Here is a 21,170-nt window from a genome sequence, read left to right on the forward strand (position 1 = left end):
TAAAATTAACCGGTTCAAAAACTAAATTCGTGGACTAGACCATGATCATACTCGAAACTCGAGGATCTAGTTTTGTCGATCTAATTTAGTCGACAAAACGTGTTCATGACAAAATTTGTTGTGAGAAATAACTTGTGATTTTAATCGTCAATAATTTCTTTATGTACATATATAGGTATATAAATTCGAATTGTAAGTAGAATTTTTAGTTTAGATTCGGAGAGAATACGGGTATGATATGTACGTGTCCGACGCATATTATACTTTTATACAAACAATGTTGAACCAGGAATACGTAGGGGATATGTGAGGGATATGCTCTGGATTTACAAAAAAACAAATAAGGGCAACTGGTTTTTTTCTCTTGTTCTATGTCCATGTAGTTTTTCTCAACGTAACTTCTCCACAAGAAAAAGACACACGCATGCATACATGGGTTTGTCCTCATTTATTATTATAATAAAATTGTCAAAAGTCAAAACAAGTTTTTTTTTTCTTTCAAAAAAAAAAAAAAGATCAAGATTTGAGGAATCATGATTTCATCAATGTAAAAGAAATGAAGAAATATGTTTATATCGTTGTAATCTTTTCAATTATTGTAGTTACGAAGTAATGAAATTTCAGCATAAAAAAATGAAGCTGAGTTGAATTGTTAGAAAATTTATGGTAAAACTGACGAGATATTTTAAATTATTCTGTCAAAATGGTGAAGTTTAAAATGTAATGAATTGATTTTGTACGGATAGAAAATTAGGATTAACCTTAATGCGGAAATAATATAATAAAATGTTTGTTTTTCTATCCACGGAGATCAATTCTTAATTGTTGATGCTCCTGACTATCTATATTTTCTTTCGGATGCTATTAGAGTTGTGGGTAATCTTCACACTCTAAAACTCAAATCTGTTTATGGTTTAAATCAACATAAGAGAGAGAGGGAGTGGTAATATGTTATTTTTCTGGCTTTTATATTCTTATTTAATTAACAAAGTAATTTTTTTCTTCCTTATATATTCATCAATAATTATATTTTTTTACAAAAGATTTTTTCGTTATAGACTTATAAAGAGTTGTCTTTTTACAAATGGTATTGTGGGTGTTGCCAATTTTATGCACCATGTACAAAAATAATTAGATCCTAAAATTTTTTACAATGTCATAGGAGAATTTTACTCTTATGTAAGTACAAAAATATAAATTAAGCAAGAAGATCCAAGAGAGAAATGTCTATCTATTTTATCCTATTATTTAGTAAAATTAATTATTTGTTATTACAGTAGGTAGTAGTAACCACTTCATCTCTGCATATATATTTGCTATTTCCAGTGGATTTACATCTTTTGTTAAGTTTTATTTAGGAATTCTTGTTTAAGAGTCATATCCATGGTGATTTGACATAAGACTTAAATTGGATTTTCTCCATTGATATAAAAGCTGAATTTCCTGGGTATTGGGCAGGCTTCAGTTCACTTACAATCCAAAAAAAACTTGGATTATTAATAATTTTAGGAATGCAGTAAATTATTTTGAAATTTTAAATGAATAAGGAATGGAACACCAAAATAGTGAGGAATAGGAATGCCAACAAGTAAAAATAAAAGATACAAAAAAAAAAAAAACACAGCCTATGTGAAGAACTCAATAGGAGAAAAAGAAACGAAGAGGGGAAAAAAGGTAAGATAAAGGGAGAGATTCATGTTTTCAACATACAATAATGCACCATAAATAAGTTTTCCAAGGTTTCATCATGAAGTACAAAGAACAGATAACAATACAGCAAAACGAAAAAAGGCAGCATTACAAAATTCATCTTCAACTTGGAAAACAGAGAAACTCCTCTAAAAACTTGAGTCTATGACTCTTACAATCAGAAACTTCACAGCAAAATCCCAGTTACTAGTTCCATGGGAGCAGGAGAAAGAAACTCAGTTTGATGCCCATCCCTGTCCCGTCAGTATTTTGTCTGAAAAAGACATGGCAACACTAACACCTGAACTCGGACTTGGACTTGGACTTGGATTGAGCCACCCCAGCTTCTCAATAAGTTCATTTAGCAAGTCACCTGCAACATAAGAAGCTCCAGAGGCTGCAAACCCTATACTTAAATAATACAATACAGTCTTAATGTACGATCGATTCTGAATATGACCCTTCCCTATAGCAAGTAAAGTGATGCATATGAGAGAAGCTCCTGCAGTTGCCGCAAGTTTATAGTCTCTGTTGCCAGTTTTCTGAAATGTGAAGCCGTATAAAACCGGAGGGACCAACCCAAACACAATGAATGATATGATAGCTACTACTGCATGAATTGTATAATTCCGTCTCTTCCCAAGTAGCCGTTCGTATCGATCTTCTTGCTCATTCAATTGGTCAGTAGTTGGCCGGGGATCATCATTTCTCAATTCTCTCAGCTGAAAAACCACAATGTGAGTCCAAATTGAAAAATAACTAAAACGCTAGCAGAAGCCAACAACAAAATAGATGTTCATAAAAGCTACTTCCATCGTTGATTTAGGGTTTTTTTTCAAAAAAAAAATTAATTTCTAATCAATTTAGTTTTAATTTTTTATTATTTTCTTATACACATAAATAAGTAATTTATTGTGTTTAAGTTACGACAAACTCAACTTTAATTCTCCAGCAGTGAAAATCAATTCACACATTTAAAGTGATGGTTAAATTCCTATCATCTGCAAATTCATAGTGGGAGTTGAGAAATTTAAACACAGCAAATTATTATCTAAGTATGCACAATCAAACTATTATAACGAGAACTATAGATGACTAGAAACAAAAAAGAATTGAACCAAATGCAACCTAAGATTTATCGGCAACAGTGGAATATGCTTTGGTGAAATAGAATAGCATCAAAATATATTAACCCCTATAGAGAGAATCTATATATACCTATATGTGTTCATAACCATCTGACTACATAATTTGCATCATCCAAAATGATAGCAAAACTAAATGCATCAAAGCTCAAGTTCTCTTCTATAAATTTTGAAAAGGAGACCTAAATCAACATAAAAATATTCTCTCTGTTCATTGAATAACATGGATATAATGAAATATTGTAATGTTCACTCACATTATGAACAATGAGAGTAAGTCCACCAATCAAATTCGCCAAAGCCAACACTAGAATATTCACTGCAATAAAAGTAAACCAAATGAGCAATGATCTATTAAATGGCAGGAGGAACTGCAGCAAGGTAAAAGGATCCAAAAAAAAAAGATATTAAATCCATCAGATCCAAAAGTTATGCTAATCTAATTACCAAATCCAAGACACTGGTAATTTTTGCTTGGTTATATTTTCAGACAACGATTGTGCTGAGTAAATAGTGAATGACAGGAATGCTGTACTTACGAGTGGCAGTTCCAGAACCAGCTGCAGATGACACAACACCAAGGCTTGTGATGGATTCTACCAAACCACCATACACAATGCTTTTTAAGATATCTAATTGATAGCTTTCCCTAGCAACCTCATCTTGGTGTCCATCGGTTACCGATTCCACAATCACTTGTAGACCACCATCTGCATAGTATTGAATTAAAATAATGAGAATGAATAAGATTTCCATACAAAATATAATATGTAATGCTTTGCTAGGAACAAATAACGAACTGGATTCAGAGTGCAAACTTAGCATGAGCTCTAGCAAAAGATTAGGATATTATCATGACCTAATCTTAGTAAAATACATTGGAAGAGATATGATTTCATACTAATTGATATAGGAGAAGGAAATTAAAGAGAAAAAATTGAAGAATAGAGGAGGAACACATAAGAAAAACAGAAGGAAGAAAGAATAAGGGGCAAAATGAACAGAATACAGGACAGAAAGAGATAGAAGAGAACAGAGATGAGCAGAGAGAAAGAGAGAAAGGAGTGAGATAGGAGAACAGAGTAAAAAGAACAACATAAATGACAACATGTAAATAGTTCTCAAATCCAGTATACTTGTTCTCATGATTAGAAACTGCTGTTTTTCTGAGAAGAGATAAAAGACTTTTAGTTTAAGTATTATATCTCCATTAATAGCTCAGTAGAAATTCGAACTAACCAACAAGATTTAGGGAGAGGTTTTATAAAGCCATTAATTGAAAGATATTATTACATCAGTATATACCGTTTGAAAAATATAAGTAGCTAAATTTCAAATAAAAAGGCAAAATAGAAGAAAATGGAATAAGGTGTGTATATCTTTCATATAGAAAGATTAATTGCTTCAAATAGTCTATACAATAATTTCGCTACAAGTTTGGGCTATTATAACCTTTTTGTTTAAGATAGAGAATATTATTACCTTAATTACCTTGAAATAATTATTTGTTAAACATATGTTAATTCTTGTGTCAAAATATCACAAAATATCCTCAGGGCATTAAATAAATAAATTTATTTCCAAAATTTATATAGAAGCTATCTTATCACAAATACCCTACAATTTTGGGAAAAAAATTATTTTTATTTAATGTGAATAGATTCTCAAGGCACTCGTTAGCAAAAGCCAATATTGGCCATTAATTAATAGCTGTGTCCTGACAGTAGATTTTTGTTATTTAAGTGGAAACATATCTCTACCATCCTATGCAATGTAGAAAAATCATGGATTTCAGAAAAAGAAAAAAGCACGAGGAGAAAAAATATTTTTCGGTTACCTGTCTTCCTCTTGCTCACACCATCAGCTGTCTCCTTTATGGCAACTTTTATTTCTTCAGACTGTTCGGAACCTCTTGTCAAAGAAACAGTCGCTTCTGTTTTAATTTCATGGGATCCAGAAGTTACATTATCCGGAACATCACTCAAAAACGAGTCAATGAGCAGTACTCGGTCCTTTATTGACATGTCTGTGCCTTTTTCAACAGTCTCTGTTCTAAGATTGGATGCTTCCTTCACATCATTCGGAGAGTGTCCCACATCTCCGGCTGGGTTTTCAATGACAGAAGTGTTTCCAGAAATAGGGAAGACTATATCAACTCTTTTATGTTCGGGTGGCAAATTATCGGTCATCCCTACATTAGCATCAGCCATAGAATCAATCAGTCTAGTACCAGCTGTACCAATTGTTCAAAGAACAACCCACTTCAATGTCGAAGTATATTTAGCTAATGACAAAAAGATGAATATTCTATAATGCATTTGCCTTTGGATATGTCATTTTCTTTTTTTGAGGATGTTTTCTGTTTGTTTGGTGCCATAAGTTAAAATTTTGTGGGCTGTGAACCAAGTATCTGTCGATATGTTGTTTGCATGATAAGAAAATCGAAGTGTGTGAACTTGTTAGAGGAGAACATGTTGAAACTTCTATTGTTTTTCTCATTGCATCATCTGATTTTTTTCCCACATAAATTATCATAACTACTTGAGTAGAAGAACTTGAAACGCACTTACCAGTTCCTTTTGATTCTGTTGTTGCAGTTTTTACGGGTGTTGCAGCGCTGGAGGTTCCATTCTGGTTTATTTCCACAATTAAAGAATTTAAGGACTCTTGTGCATCCTGTTGAGACCTAATGTTGGCAGCTTCTGCTGGTTCTTGATTGTTAACAACAGTTTGGTCAGAGTGGTCACCTGCACCAATGCATATGCGAATATCTTCACCTCAATAAAATTCAGCAAATATTCATGATGTCAACCATGTCAAATTTTCCCTGAAGCATGTTTACCAAAAAAGAAAATTGCTTTTCTAACATTTTGTTTTACAAGGTGAAATATTACATCATGTAACAAAAAATGTACTTATTTACTGAAAAATTCATGATTTCAACTCAAAAAGCATAATCCATCTGCTCTAGCCAATGCAAACAATGTGCTTTTTAAAAAGTTCTGTTGCATGGGCCTCTAATGCTGACATGGAATTTTTTCACATAATTGAAAACTAAAAGCAAGGTAAGAAAATTCTTCTTTTTAAATAAATCATCTTTTGGGAATCAACTCATGGTACATGAAAGTTCATTGAGAATTTAAATAAATAAACTTCTCCAAATATTTGAATTAACAAGAAAACCCAACACAATGTAGAAGACAAAACAGTTTTCTTCCTAAAATATGGATTCTGTTAATTAGGATCGGTGGAAGACCTTTTGCCTTTCAAAATCTTGATTCTGAAATATAGATTACATTATTCAACTCCCAGCAAAACAAAGAAAAGAATAAGTCATCAAAACTGCTCAATACTAACTCAATGTAGCTTATCCTCTATCCAAACTACGAGATAACCAAGCAGAAGCCTGAAATAGTCTCGCAATTAAAAGTCATATTCACTGTACAGATGAAGAATCCTCATGAAAATAGCTGTTGTGAAATTGTGTTGATTTTCAGAGAATTGTAAAATACTTTGGTCAGTTATTGTTCCTTTCTCACCTGACCCAAAACAAGAGAGAAACCAATTTTTCTTGGCTGCAGCTCCTGTATTTTCAGAATTTAGCATGTCCTCATTCTCACTGTCATGTCTAGAAGATTGGAACAGCTTAAAGCCATTTCCTACAGATTTCAACAAAAGAATACAGCTTATATTTCATGGACGAGAAAGCCGTCACAGAATTATTAACTACAAGACTTTATTCATGCATATGTTTTATATAGAACTTAGTGGAACCATAACCTCCAAATTCAAAAGCCAGTCAACACATAACCACGAGACAAATTACCAATACAACATAAAGATAGTTTATTTCAGGAAATGCTCTTTTAAGATCAATATGCAGACAGACCATGTAGAGCTACATGAGGGATGAACAGACTTTGCTAATCAATTATGCTTCATTATAGGAAGCGTAGTAAATCTGTTTTTTCTTTTGATACATGTGTTCTGGGGGAGGGGGTGGGCCAATGCTGTAAGAGGAGCATTGAGTGAAAAATTCCCAGATCTATGCAATATGGCCATATTCATATTCAAGGAGGAAACAAGTAGCAGAAGCATTCTCCATGATTAATGGGTCTCTAGCCAAGCAAATCTTTGGATTGGGAAGACATTGAGGCAGGTAAGGAACACGAATTGATAGTATCATTAATCCTCTGCTTGCTATGTTTTTGGGTTACTAAGAAGGAAAGAAACAAGAGAGCTAAAAAGAGAGTAATATCCTCCCTTCCTTATGGTTAGTGCACCTAGAATGTTCCAGGCAGTCATCCTATTTTCAGTGAGAAGAACTATGTGACCTTATAAGTTTTATTTTTCTTGCCTAAACACAAATAAGCACCCCTTGGCCCTTGCAGCTCTCCGTTGGATATTGTAAGCAATAGTTGACCTTTTTCTTCTAAAAGAAACACCAACTATTGTATAAACATTAGAAAGCAACAGTGGAAAATATGATAATTTTAGTGATACTTACTAAAAAGGCAATAGAGGATTAATAGTTTGGAGTATGAGATCTCCATAGAGTAAGGGGAGAAAGTACCTGTAGGAATGAAGAAGCTGAAGCATGCTAAGCATCTGAATACATCTCGCTCCGTTTCCAACTCATGAACATCATCTCCAGGTGTTTGACTGCCCGTTGAAGAATTGTTAACTAAGTTGCTAGAATCAACCACATTTTTAGGGATAAGATTAGAGGGATCTACAGTCTCCACTTTCTCATGCTTAGGTTTATTCTTCAACTTGCGAACTTTTCGCTTTCTTCTCAATAGAATAACCCTTCTAGTGATACAGGAATGACAATTAGGACAATACAATTCATGTGTATCTTGCTCCTTTAGCACCCTCTCGACATCTAAATCCGTCCCTTCCTGGTCAACTTCTTCTATTTCATCGGAATCTTCACTAGATTTACTCTCAAATTGTAAACCAGCATTCTGTCCTTCAGATGAATCTTCTAAGGTTGATGGATTGAAGCCAGAAAAGCTTCCCTTCACTGAATTTTGAGTAAATTGATGGTTAGGTTCGTAGGTCGTACTGTTTTGAATGTCAACCTTCTTTACTTCCAATATCAGGTTCTCATCAATAAAGCTTTCCTGGTTACCATTCTCAATACAAGAATCTCCATCAGTCAATTCAGTCCCTGGAACCAAGAGGCAAGAATAACATGTAATTACAAACTCCAGAATTAAATGCATTAATTGCATAGACTAGTATATATGAGGTCATCATCCACATAACCATACCGAATTTTCAAACAAAAGATAAAATAGCTAAAGAATGATGTTCTCATCTCATAACAGAGAATTTTTCACCGAGAAACAACCCATAAGAATCCTGATGCATATGGCATGTCTAGACTGGATGGTCACATGTCTAGTTACTAGTTATGCCATCGAGAATTCTACCTAGACAAGTAACATAAAATCATCTATCAAACTCAGGGACGATGAAAAAGGAAGTGCTTTAAATTATGATGAACACTAAAAGTTATGACACTATTGTTACATATTTACTACTACTACCACTGATTTATGAAACCTGGACATCTACTGACCTTTAGATTCAAAAACAAAGCAGGATCCTTTTGGACCTAAAGATTTAATGCTGATCACCATGTCCGGGAAGCATTCCCTTGAGTTGTGATTATGAAAAGTCCCAGGATTTCCAAATAGGTTGGTCCAAGTCCAACTGCAGTGGCGACATTTCCATAATCCTTCATTCACAAACAAAGTAAGAGTAATGGGATCTTCATCTCCCCCAGACAAGAAATTACCGAAGAGAAAGCCCATATAAAACCCATAAACACAAGAAGAAGAAGAAGACAGTGTCTACCCTAGTGATCTCAACAACAAGATATATCCCTTGCATTATCTAGGGCTTGTATCTATCACCACTTTGACTAACAAGGACGCGCATAGATCATGGGAATCAGTGACACCGTTCAGCAAATCACAAAACTCTTTTGCTTCTTCTCGACAAAAAGAATGGTAATAACAGTGAAATTGAGCAGTAAAAATTTCACTAGTAGTAGTATGGTAGCCCGCAGTTTAAGCTTCCTGTTTCTTTCGAAGTCCAAGCATAATAGTAAAGCCTCTTTTTCTCTGTAGGGTCTTTGTGGGAGGGCCATGAAGATGGGAAGGAAGGGAACACGAGTTTTTTTGTCCGACAAGAGTAACAAATTATACCCATTTTCACCCTTCAAACGCGGTCCCGCTTTGTCAAACTAATATATAAGTTTTTGTTTATATATAACCATGGATGTCTAAGGGAAGCCTGGGTCAGCTCTCTTATGGAAACTTCCAATTTCCGACATGCAAAAAAAAAAAAAGACGAAGAAACAAACAAGCAAGCAAGCAAAAAGAAACGAAGAAAATAAATATCTAAGGCACCCAAGCACATAACAAGAAGAAGCATCTCTAAATGTGTGAAAACCAGAGCGTTTCTGCTTCCATTTGGTGGTTGAAAATGGCAGAATAGAGAATCAGTCACCTCTGATTAGATTAAAACAGAGACAAATATGGTAGAAAAATAAATTTGGCATCCGCACATCAATATGGTAGAAAAGCAAATTTGGTATCTGCTAAGTGCAGATTAAATTGGCAGGAGAACAAATAATGCATCCTCCAGTGCAGATAAAAATAGCACAAAAATAAATTCAGCATCCGCCACCAGAAACCAGTTCAGCAGCAAAGGAGGGGTGGAAAAAGAACAGATGTGTGTCAGTAGATGAGCTTACCTTGTGCTTGATCGAAGTAAACGCTGCGATTCGAGCTGGTAAGGTCTCCATCTTGCTGTAATGTTAGTGCATCGACATGGACTTGATCGCCATTGTAGTGTTGATGAAGCTCGTTATACTCTTCTTGTTCTCTCCCTTTGGGAGATTCAGATTCCGCTCTGCTGCTATCAGTTGTATCGCCATTACCGATTGGAGAAGAAACTGAATTCTCCTTCTGCTCATTCCTTGATTTTGACTTTCTTCTTCCTCGCAGACTCACCTCTTGCTGCTCTTCATCTTCTTCATTTACTTCTTCTCGTTCAATGTGCTCTTCTTCGTCTCTCTGCAACACAGCTGACATGTTTGCGCAACAAGAGGCAACAGTCTACAGAAAGAGAGAGAGAGAGAGAGAGAGAGAGAGAGATAGAGAGGATCAGTCACCCAACACAGCTCCACGCGGCCATGCTCTTTCATATCTTCGTTCTTATACAACTTTTTACAGTAAAAAACTGAAAGTCTTTTGATTTCAAAATATAATATTAGGATTAAGTTTTGAGAATTATTAATATGCAGCCGTTGTTTAATTAATAAATCATTAATTACTAACTGATTAAATTAATAATTATAATTTATTAAAAAAATTTAAGATAATTAAAAACTAATCACGAGCATCACATTACAATTTTAATAAATATTATTTTATTAAAACTAATAGTAAAACTAAATTCAGATCCGCACCGAAATTAATTTTAATTTTTTTATGTTGAGTTTACAGTGTTATATAACACAGTCATATTTATATTATATATTATTTTAATATATAATAATCTATTAATTGTATTTATTAATATACAAACTAATATACTATATATAGATATGAATATATTTATAATTAACGAAAATTAAAAAATATGTATCGAATTTAAACGCTTTTTTTCTCTAAATTTCAATCCAATTTAAACCTAAAAAAAAAATTGTACACAATTAAATTCCAACGGTTCAGATTTGAGTATAAAATATTATCACGACGTGCCTCACATGATTAAATATTTAACAATAAGAAAAGTTGTATCGTGGAATATTTTATTGTAACGCGGAGGGTGACATTACATTGGGAAATGATATTCTCTTGGAGTCGCCACTACATGTTTTTATTTATCTATTTATTTTATTCAATTTAGTTGGATCTGATATTATTTTATTATCATCCCATCATTTTTAACAGCCGTCGATGATGATGACCTTTTAAAAGTCAACCACCTGTCCTAAAATTCAACTGCAAATAATTATTTTATTTATAATTATTGAGTAATTTGTTTGTTTTTTGTACCGATAAATCTGAAAGCATTTATTAAGTGTCATTAATTCATACCAAAATATGGTTGACTTTTGAAGATATAATTTATTGAGTAAAAAATATAATTTAATATGATATGATACGAATACGGTAAAAATTTGAAGATAAATATTTTTTTATTTGTTTTTAATATCTGTTAATATAAAATTTATAATTGTGAATATTAAAATTACACTTAGTAAATTAATTATATCTCAAATGTATAAATGATTATTAAACTAATACATTAGTAGTTATAGTTAAAAATTTGAGTTGATTATTAAGCATTAAGATATTAAATAAAAATTACTGTAACAATATTTGATTTATTTATTAATAATAACATTACTTATTTATTACTAGATAAAATTAATTTATTTAAAAATAAAATTACATCGTAAATATACTCTCGAGGGTGCTTTAAAAATAAAAGAGGAATACGTGCAAAAATTCCTTTTCTGATAATATATGTTAAATTACTATTTTACCCCTGATAATGAAACACGTGGCATGAAAAATTGTGCCCTGTTTGGCTCTTAGTACTCGGGAATCGAGACAACCACTCCCTGGGAAAATGCATTTATTGTTATCGGGTCTCTTGATTGTTTCGTGAGTTCAGCTCAAAACGACGACGTTATTGTATTCGACCACCATCCGCATCGGGCTTCAAATATCCTCTCTTCTTCTCGTCGGATTAGACGGCAGATACATCGGCTCGACGACACCCTTAGCCGCCGGACAATTTTGTAAAGAAACGTGCGGGGAAAAAAACGAAAAAGAAAGAAGGCGAGCATTTTGTTCTCTGTCACTCTCGCTGGTTCTCTTTCATTGACAATTACTTACAAAAGAACAAAACTTGTACGTTATTATCTATTACAAATTTTAATCGGAATAAATATTAAATTCAGTTTTTATATTATTTTTAAATATTTAATCAGTTTTTATATTAATTTTTTTAAAAAAATATATGTATTAATTTGTATATGTTTAATATCATTAACATTATTAAGGGATTTGTCATATAAAAATGCAGCCACCAAAAAAAAAAAATATACTTTTTTAATACCTAAAATTACTCATTTTCTTATTATTTTTTTTCATATTAAACTATTTTTTCAAATAAATCATATATTTTTGAAAAGTATTTAATAATTTTTTTACTTTCAACTTATACTAGCATTGTGTCTACTACGTAGCATAAATTTTATATAAATTTTTATTAGTGCAATAATTATGTGATTAAATTATTTAAAAAATTAATTTGTATGTATTATTATAGAAAGAAAAAAAAGGTCTGTACCAAAAGTTGGCAAATATGTTACATAATAGGGGTTATTTGGTTAGGTAATATTACTCTTAATTAATATACTTATTTGTTTTTACAAGTGCATTTATAATTTCAGTTATAATTAAAAAATTTTGTGAGTAAAAATTACTACCTATTGTTTCTATATCAAAACCCACTCAATTCATTGCATAAGGCCTCAAGTTTCTTCTCTCTTCCCAATTTAGATACATCCGTAAGACATAACTTATTTTTAATATGTGCTTCATAAATCTCACCTGTCCTTATCACCATTTTGTTTCTCTCCAACATACTAGATTTGAATTGTTCTCCTTTCATGGTTAATATAACTATAATTCTATATTTATTATATATATATATTATTCATATATCTGTAATTATTTATCTTTATATATTTATTTTTTATATATTTATAATTTTGTATATGTGATATATCTAAATTTTAAATATTTATTGCTACTGAACTCAAAAAATAAAAGTATAATAGTGATTGTGGTAAGGTAATATTGTAATTATTTATCTAAAAACTCATATTTAAATAGAGAAAATAAGTTGAATACGGAGAGAAAAAAGAGCATGTACCACTAGCAACGGTTGTAGAGTTAGGCAGTATACGCCCTTTACTAGTATACTTGTTTATTTTTGTAAATACAATTATGATTTTAGTTATTATTAGAAACTTTTTAGAGCAAGGATTACTAAATATTACTTCTATCTCAAAAATCACCATATTCATCGCATAAGAGCACACCAACCCTCTTCCCAATTCACATAAAACCTTGAGATAAAACTCATTTTTAGTTTGTGTCTTATGCAATGAATTGGGTAGTTTTTGAGATATAAACAATGGATAGTTATTATTTCTCATAAAAATCTCTAATTATAGCCGAAATTAAAAATACACTTGTAAAAATAAACACGTATACTAGTAAAAGGGTATAGTGTCTAACCTAATAGTCCCCATTATGTAACGCCTTTGCTAGTGGTACATGCCATTTGTTTCTTTCTAAAAATGAATTTTTAGAGAAATAGTTATAATCTAACCTTACCACAAGCTCTATTATATTTTTATTTTTTTATTTCAGTAGCAATTACCCGATCTAAAAATTTTGAATATCGCATATCAATTGTCCTCCCCTACTTCTATACTCTCTTATGCCTTCCGGTCCAATCATGAGTGTCAAGTACATATGCCTCACCAGGCTCTGACACTGGTACCTTTGCAAAAAGATGCATTTTTCAGGAAACTATTGATGTAACTCTCTTTGAGTCAAATGCCACAGGAGCTGCTCTTTCATTTATTCTTTCAGAGTGAGCTGATAATTCTGACCTAAGTAATGACATATGCGAAGATGGCCAAGAAGCAGGGTAAATAAGATAAGTAGCTAAGGGAGTTGGTGGGGAGGACGAGATGGCAACTATGCGTGTCAACCACATATGAACATTGATTGATTTACCTACGAGCAAGAAAGCTGAATATTTAAAATATAGATATATCACATATAAAAAATTATAAATATATGAAGAATATACATATAGCAAATAAATGATTATAGATATATGAATAATAGATATATAACATATAAAGAATTATCGACATATCAATTATGAAAAAAAAAGATAAATAAAAATGATAATAATTTATACTAAGTAGGGTGAAGAGAAGCAAAACTGTGAGAAAGATCAGTGAGATTTCTCAAACATTTACTGAAAATGAGTTTTGTCTTATGATTGTATGTGAATTGGGAATAGAGGGGGTTGGTGCAGTCTTATACAATTAATTGGGTAGTTTTTGAGATAGAAACAATAGATAATAATTTTTATTCTTGAAAATTTATAATTATATATGAAATCATAAATGTACTTGTAAAAACAAACACGTATACTAGTAGAAGAATATATTGCCTAACGTTACAGCCCTTATTATGTAACGCTTTTGTAGTGATAAATACTTTTTTTTCTCTCTCTAAATATGAGTTTTTAGATAAATAATTACAATATCACTTTATCACAAAATATTATTTATTTTTTATGAGTTCAATAATAAAAAATATTTGAAATATAGATATATCATAAATAAAAAAATTACAGATATATAAAATATATATATAGCAGATAAATGATTATAGATATAAAAATAATAAATATATAACATATAAAAAATTATAAACATAATGACTATGAAAGAAAAAGATAAATAAAAAGGAGAATGGTTTATTCTAAGTAGGAAGGAAAGAAGTAAAATGATATAAGGATCATTGAGATTTCTTCAATATATACTGAAAATGAGTTCTGTTTTTAGCTTGTACATGAATTTAGAAGACAGGGGGCTGGTGTAGTCTTATGCAATGAATTGGGTGTTTTTGTAATAGAAACAATGAGTAGTAATCATTACTCTTAAAAATTTATAATTATAACTGAAATAATAAATGCACTTGCAAGAACAAACATGTATACTAGTAAAGGAGTATACTGTCTAACTCAATATCTCCTATTATTAATGCCTTTGCTAGTGGTACATGCCCATTTTTCACTCTTTAAAAATTAGTATTTAGAGAAATAATTACAATCTCACCTTACCACAAGCACTATGGTACTTTTAATTTATTGAGTTCAATAGCAACAAATATTTAAAACGTAGGTATATTATGGATAAAAAGTTAAATATGCACAGCAGTTAAGTGATTATAGACATATGAATAATAAATATATAATATATAAATAATTATAGATATATCAACCATGAAAAAAAAAAATTAAAAGGAGAATGATTTATACTAAGTAAGGAGAGGAAAAATAAAATGTTGAGAATGATTAATGAGATTTCTTAAACACATACTGAAAATGAGTTATGTTTCAAGGTTGTATGTGAATTTGGAATAGATGGAGTTGGTGCGATCTTATACAATTAATTGAGTGATTTTTTATATAGAAAAAATGAGTACTAATCTTTACTCCCAAAAATTTATAATTATAACTGAAATCATAAATGCACTTGCAAAAACAAACACTACACAAGTAAATGGGTATATTGCCTAATCAAACATTTCATATTATGTAACACCTTTGCCTGTAATACATGCTCTCTTTTTACTCTCTAAAAATGAGTTTTTATAGAAATAATTACAACCTCACCTTACCAGTAGCAAAGACGTTACATAATAGGAGCAATTGGGTTAGATAGTATACCCCCTTACTAGTATATTTATTTGTTTTTTCAAATTTATTTATGATTTAAGGTATAATTAAATTTTTTGGGGAATAAGAATTACTACTCATTATTTCTATCGCAAAAAACCACCCAATTCATTGCATAAGACCTCACAAACCCCCAATCTTCTAAATTCATACATAACCCAAAGACAAACTCATTTTCAATATGTGTTTAAGAAATCTCATTGATCCTTCTTGTTAATTTATTTCTCTCCACCCTACTTAATATAAATCATTTTCTTTTTTGTTTATTTTTTTCTTTCATGGTTAATATATCTATAAATCTTTATATGTTATATATTTATTATTCATACATCTATAATCATTTATCTGTTATGTATATATATATATATATTTGTAATTTTTTATCTATAATATATCTACGTTACAAAAATTTGTTGCTACTTAACTCAAGAAAATAAAAGTATCGTAATGCTTGTGATAAGGTGAGATTGTAATTATTTCTCTGTATACTCATTTTTAGATAATGAAAAAAAGGAATGTACCATTGGCAAAGGCGCTACATAATAGAGGTTGTTGCGTTAGGCAGTATACCCCTTTACTAGTATACATGTTTGTTTTTGCAAATACATTCAATTATAATTATAAATTTTTGGGAGTAAGGATTATAGCTGAAAGTATAAATGTACTTAAAAAATTAAACACGTACACTAGTAAAAGGGTATATTACCTTATCCAATAGTCCATATTATGCAACGCATTTGCTAGTGGTACATGCACTTTTTTCCTCTTTAAAATTGAGTTTTTAGAGAAATAATTACAATCTCACATTACCACAAGCACTATTGTACTTTTATTTTTTTTTATTTCAGTAGAAATAAATATTTGAAATGTAGATATATCACATATAAAAAAACTACATATAGATATAGAATAGACATATAGCAGATAAATAACTATAGATATATGAATAATAAATATATAACATATAAAGAATTATAGATATATCAACCATAAAAAAATATTAATAAAAATGAGAATGATTTATACTAAGTAAGGTGGAGAGAAACAAAATGGTGAGAAAGATCAGCGAGAATTCTCAAACACATACTGAAAATGAGTTGTCTTAAGATTGTATGTGAATTGGGAATAGAGGGGGTTGGTGCGGTCTTATGCAATTAATTCGGTGGTTTTTGAGATAGAAACACTGAGTACTAATCCTTATTCCCAAAAGTTTCTAATTATAGTTGAAATCATTAATGCACTTGCAAAAAATAACATGTATACTAGTAGAAGAATATATTATCTAACCCTATAGCTCCTATTATGTAATACTTTTGTTAGTGGTAAATAATCTTTTTTCCCTTTTTAAAGATAAGTTTTCAGATAAATAATTACAATTTCACTTTACCACAAAGCACTATTGCACTTTTATTTTTAACGAGTTCAATAGCAACAAATATTGGGAACTTATATATATCATAAATAAATAAAAAATTACAGATATATGAATAATATATATATAGCAAATAATTAATTATTGATATATTAATAATAAATATATAATATATAAAGAATTATAGATATATCTACTATGAAAGAAAAAGATAAACAAAAAATAGAATGATTTATACTAAGTAAAGTGGAGAGAAGTAAAGTGGTGAGAATGATCAATGAGATTTCTTAAACACATACTCAAAATTAGTTATGCCTTTGGGTTATATATGAATTCGGAAGACAAGGGGTTGGTGCAGTCTTATGCAATGAATTAGGTGATTTTTACAATAGAAACAATTAGTAATAATCCTTACTCCAAAAAATTTATAATTATAACTGAAATCATAAATGCATTTGCAAAAACAAACACGTATACTAGTAAATGGGTATATTGCCTAACTAAATAACTCATATTATGTAACGTCTTTACCTGTGGTGCATGCCCCTTTTTCATTCATTAAAACTGAGTTTTTGCAGAAATAATTATAATCTCACATTACCAGTAGAAAAGGTGTTACATAATAAAGGCTATTGGGTTAGACAATATACCTCTTTACTGTATATTTATTTGTTTTTGCAAGTACATTAATGATTTCAGCTATCATTAAAAATTTTTAAGAGTAAGGATTATTACTCATTGTTTCTATATCAAAAACCATCCAATTAATTGCATAAGACCGCACTGATACCCTCTATTGCCAAATCACATATAACCCAAACACATAACTCATTTTCATATATATTTGAGAAATTTCACTGATCTTTCTCGCCCTTTTATTTCTCTCCACCGTACTTAATATAAATTATTCTCCTTTTTATTTATCTTTTTCTTTCATGGTTGATATGTCTATAAATCTTTATATGCTATATATTTATTATTCATATATTTATAATATTTTATCTGTTATATATAGATATATATATTCGTCATATATTTATAATTTTTTATCTATAATATATCTACGTTATAAATATTTGTTGCTACTAAACTAAAAAAAATAAGCATATCGCAGTGTTTGTGGTAATGTGATATTATAATTATTTAGGTAAATACTCATTTTTAGAGAATGAAAAATATGCATGTACCATTGGCAAAGATGTTACATAATAAGAGTTGTTGGGTTATGCATTATACCCCTTTACTAGTATATGTGTTTGTTTTTATAAGTGCATTTATAATTTCAATTATAATTATAAATTTTTGGAAGTAAGGATCACTACCAATTATTTCTATTGCAAAAATCACCAAATTCATTGCATAAGATTGCCTCAACCCCATCTTTTCCCACATAAAACATAAAGACAAAACTCATTTTCAGTTTGTCTTATACAACGAATTGTGTGGTTTTTTAGATAGAAATAATGGATAGTAATAAATACTTCCAAAAATATCTAATTATACCTGAAATCATAAATGCACTTAGAAAAAAAATACGTATATTAGTAAATAGATACATTGCTTTACCCAACAACCACTATTATATAACGCCTTTGCCAGTGGTACATTTCCTTTTTTCTCTCTATAAAAATGAGTTTTTAGATAAATAATTACAATATCACCTTATCACAAACATTATTATACTTTTATTTTTTTCAAGTTCAATAATAACAAATATTTAAAATTTAGATATGTCACATACAAAAAATTACACATACAGCAGATAAATTATTATAGATATATAAATAATAAATATATAATATATAAAGAATTATAGATATATCAACCATGAAAGAAAAATATAAACAAAAAAGAGAATGATTTATACTAAATAGAATAGAGAGAAGCAAAATGGCGAGAGGAATCAGTGAGATTTCTCATACACGTACCGAAAATAAGTTGTCTTAGGATTGTATATGAATTGAGAATATAGGGAGTTGGTGCGATCTTATTCAATTAATTGGGTAATTTTTGAGATAGAAACAATGATTAGTAATCCATATTCCCAAAAATTTATAATTATAGTTGAAATCATTAATGCACTTGCAGAAAAAAATACGTATACTAGTAGAAGAATATATTGCCTAACCCTACAGCCCCTATTATGTAACACGCCTTTGCCAGTGGTACATGTTCTTTTTTCTCTCTCTAAATATGTATTTTTAGAGAAATAATTATAATATCACCTTATTACAAACACTATTATGCTTGTATTTTTTTTTAGTTCAGTAGCAACAAATATTTAAGATGTAGATATATCACAAATAAAAAAATTACATATATATGAAGAATATATATATATATATATATAACAAATAAATGATTATAGATATATGAATAATAAATATATAAGATATAAAGAATTATAGACATATCAATTATGACATAAAAAGATAAACAAAAAGAATAATGGTTTATGCTAAGTAGGGTGGAGAGAAGTAAAATGGTAAGAATGATTAGTGAGATTTCTCAAACATGTATTGAAAATGAGTTATGTGTTTGGGTTGTATATGAATTCAGAACACATGGGGTTGGTGCGGTCTTATGCAATAAATTGGATGGTTTTTTGCTATAGAAACAATGAGTAGTAATCCTTACTCTCAAAATTTATAATTATAATTGAAATCATAAATGTATTTACAAAAATAAACACGTATATTAGTAAAGGGGTATATTGTCTAACCCAACAACCTCTATTATGTAACGCCTTTGCCAGTAGTACATGCCTCTTTTTCACTATCTAAAAATGAGTATCTAGAGAAATAATTATAATCTTACCTTACCACAAGCACTCGGTACTTTTATTTTTTGAGTTTATTAGTAACAAATATTTGAAACGTAAATATATCATAGATAAAAAATTAAAAATATATGAAGAATATATATGTAGCAAATAAGTAATTATAGATATATGAATAATGAATATATAACATATAAAAAATTATAAATATATCAACCATGAAAGAATAAGATAAATAAAAAAGAGAATGATTTATACTAAGCATGGTGAAGAGAAGTAAAATGGTGAGAAGGATCAGCGAGATTTCTTAAACACATACTGAAAATGAGTTATGTTTCAGGTTTGTTTGTGAATTCGGATGAGAGAGAATTGGTGCAGTCTTATGCAATTAATTGAGTGATTTTTGAGATAGAAACAATGAGTAGTAATCCTTATTTCCAAACAAACTATAATTATACCTAAAATCATAAATGCACTCGTAAAAACAAACACATACAAATAAAAGAATATACTGCCTAACTTTACAGCCCCTATTATGTAACGCCTTTGTCAATGGTACATGCCATTTTTTCACTCTCTAAAATTAGTTTTCACAGTAATAATTACAATTTTACCTTATAAATAGCAAAGACATTATATAATAGGGGCTATTGAATTATATAATATACTCATTTAGTAGCATATTTATTTATTTTTGCAAGTGCATTTATGATTTCAGATATGATTAGAAAGTTTGAGAGTAAGGATTACTATCCATTGTTTCTATCTCAAAAATCATCCAATTAATTGCATAAGACCACACCAACCCCCTTTTCCCAAATAACATATAAACCTAACACATAACTCATTTTTAGATGTGTTTGAGAAATCTCAATGATCATTCTCATCATTTTACTTGTCTCCATCCTACTTAGTATGAATCATTATCTTTTTTGTTTATCTTTTTCTTTCATAGTTGATATGTCTATAATTCTTTATATGTTATATATTTATTGTTCATATATTTGTAATTTCTTATGTATGATATATCTACATTTCAAACATTTGTTACTATTAAACTCAAGAAAATAAAAGTATCGTAGTATTTGTGATAAGGTGTGATTGTAATTATTTATCTAAATACTTATTTTTAGAGAGTGAAAAATGGGCATGTACCACTGGCAAAGACGTTACATAATAGGAGTTATAGGGTAAGACAGTATACCCATTTACTAGTACACATGTTTGTTTTTGTAAATACATTTATGATTTCAGTAATAATTATAAATTTTTGGAGTAAAGATTACTACCTAGTATTTCTATTACAAAAACTACCAAATTTATTGCATAAAACCGTACTAATCTTTCGAATTCATATACAATCCAAATACATAATTCATTTTTAGTTTGTCTCTTATACAATAAATTATGTGATTTTTTAGATAGAAACAATGAATAATAATCATTGCTCCCAAAAATCTCTAATTATAGCTGAAATCATAAATGCACTTACCAAAATAAACACGTATACTAGTAAAAGAGTATAATAACTTACCCAACAACTCTTATTATGTAACGCCTTTGCTAGTGGTACATATCCTTTTTTTCTCTCTCTAAA

The 21,170-nt window shown here is 29.8% G+C and overlaps 1 protein-coding gene across 3 annotated transcripts; it reads right to left on the reverse strand.

Moving 5' to 3' along the window:
- Positions 1 to 1,675: 1,675 nt before the first annotated feature.
- Positions 1,676 to 10,052, reverse strand: LOC110824650 (membrane protein of ER body-like protein). 3 transcript variants are annotated; one of them, XM_088211219.1, is made up of 9 exons: positions 9,604 to 10,052; positions 8,422 to 8,580; positions 7,408 to 8,007; positions 6,374 to 6,493; positions 5,405 to 5,581; positions 4,672 to 5,025; positions 3,374 to 3,544; positions 3,092 to 3,153; positions 1,676 to 2,411 (listed from the first exon to the last, which is right to left on the reverse strand). In XM_088211219.1, exons 1-9 carry the CDS (start codon positions 9,941 to 9,943, stop codon positions 1,926 to 1,928), a joined length of 2,469 nt encoding a protein of 822 aa, XP_088067345.1. In that variant the 5' UTR covers positions 9,944 to 10,052; the 3' UTR covers positions 1,676 to 1,925. The 3 variants fall into 3 exon arrangements, with proteins under 3 accessions (XP_088067345.1, XP_088067347.1, XP_088067346.1); XM_088211221.1 differs by lacking the exon at positions 9,604 to 10,052 and adding an exon at positions 8,700 to 8,965; XM_088211220.1 differs by lacking the exon at positions 8,422 to 8,580 and having other exon boundaries at positions 9,604 to 10,051.
- Positions 10,053 to 21,170: the final 11,118 nt, after the last annotated feature.

The sequence above is a fragment of the Carica papaya genome, chromosome 9 (assembly GCF_054855325.1).
Source record: "Carica papaya isolate Zhongbai chromosome 9, ASM5485532v1, whole genome shotgun sequence".
NCBI classification, from domain to species: Eukaryota; Viridiplantae; Streptophyta; class Magnoliopsida; order Brassicales; family Caricaceae; genus Carica; species Carica papaya.

Coding starts and splice junctions, on each gene's coding strand:
- LOC110824650 (XM_088211219.1), bottom strand. CDS start 9,943: ATGTCAGCTGTGTTGCAGAGAGACGAAGAAGAGCACATTGAACGAGAA. Junction 6,494..7,407: donor CAGCTTCTTCATTCCTACAG/GTACTTTCTCCC, acceptor TGAAATCTGTAG/GAAATGGCTTTAAGCTGTTC. Junction 5,026..5,404: donor AACAGAATCAAAAGGAACTG/GTAAGTGCGTTT, acceptor ATGCTAATGTAG/GGATGACCGATAATTTGCCA.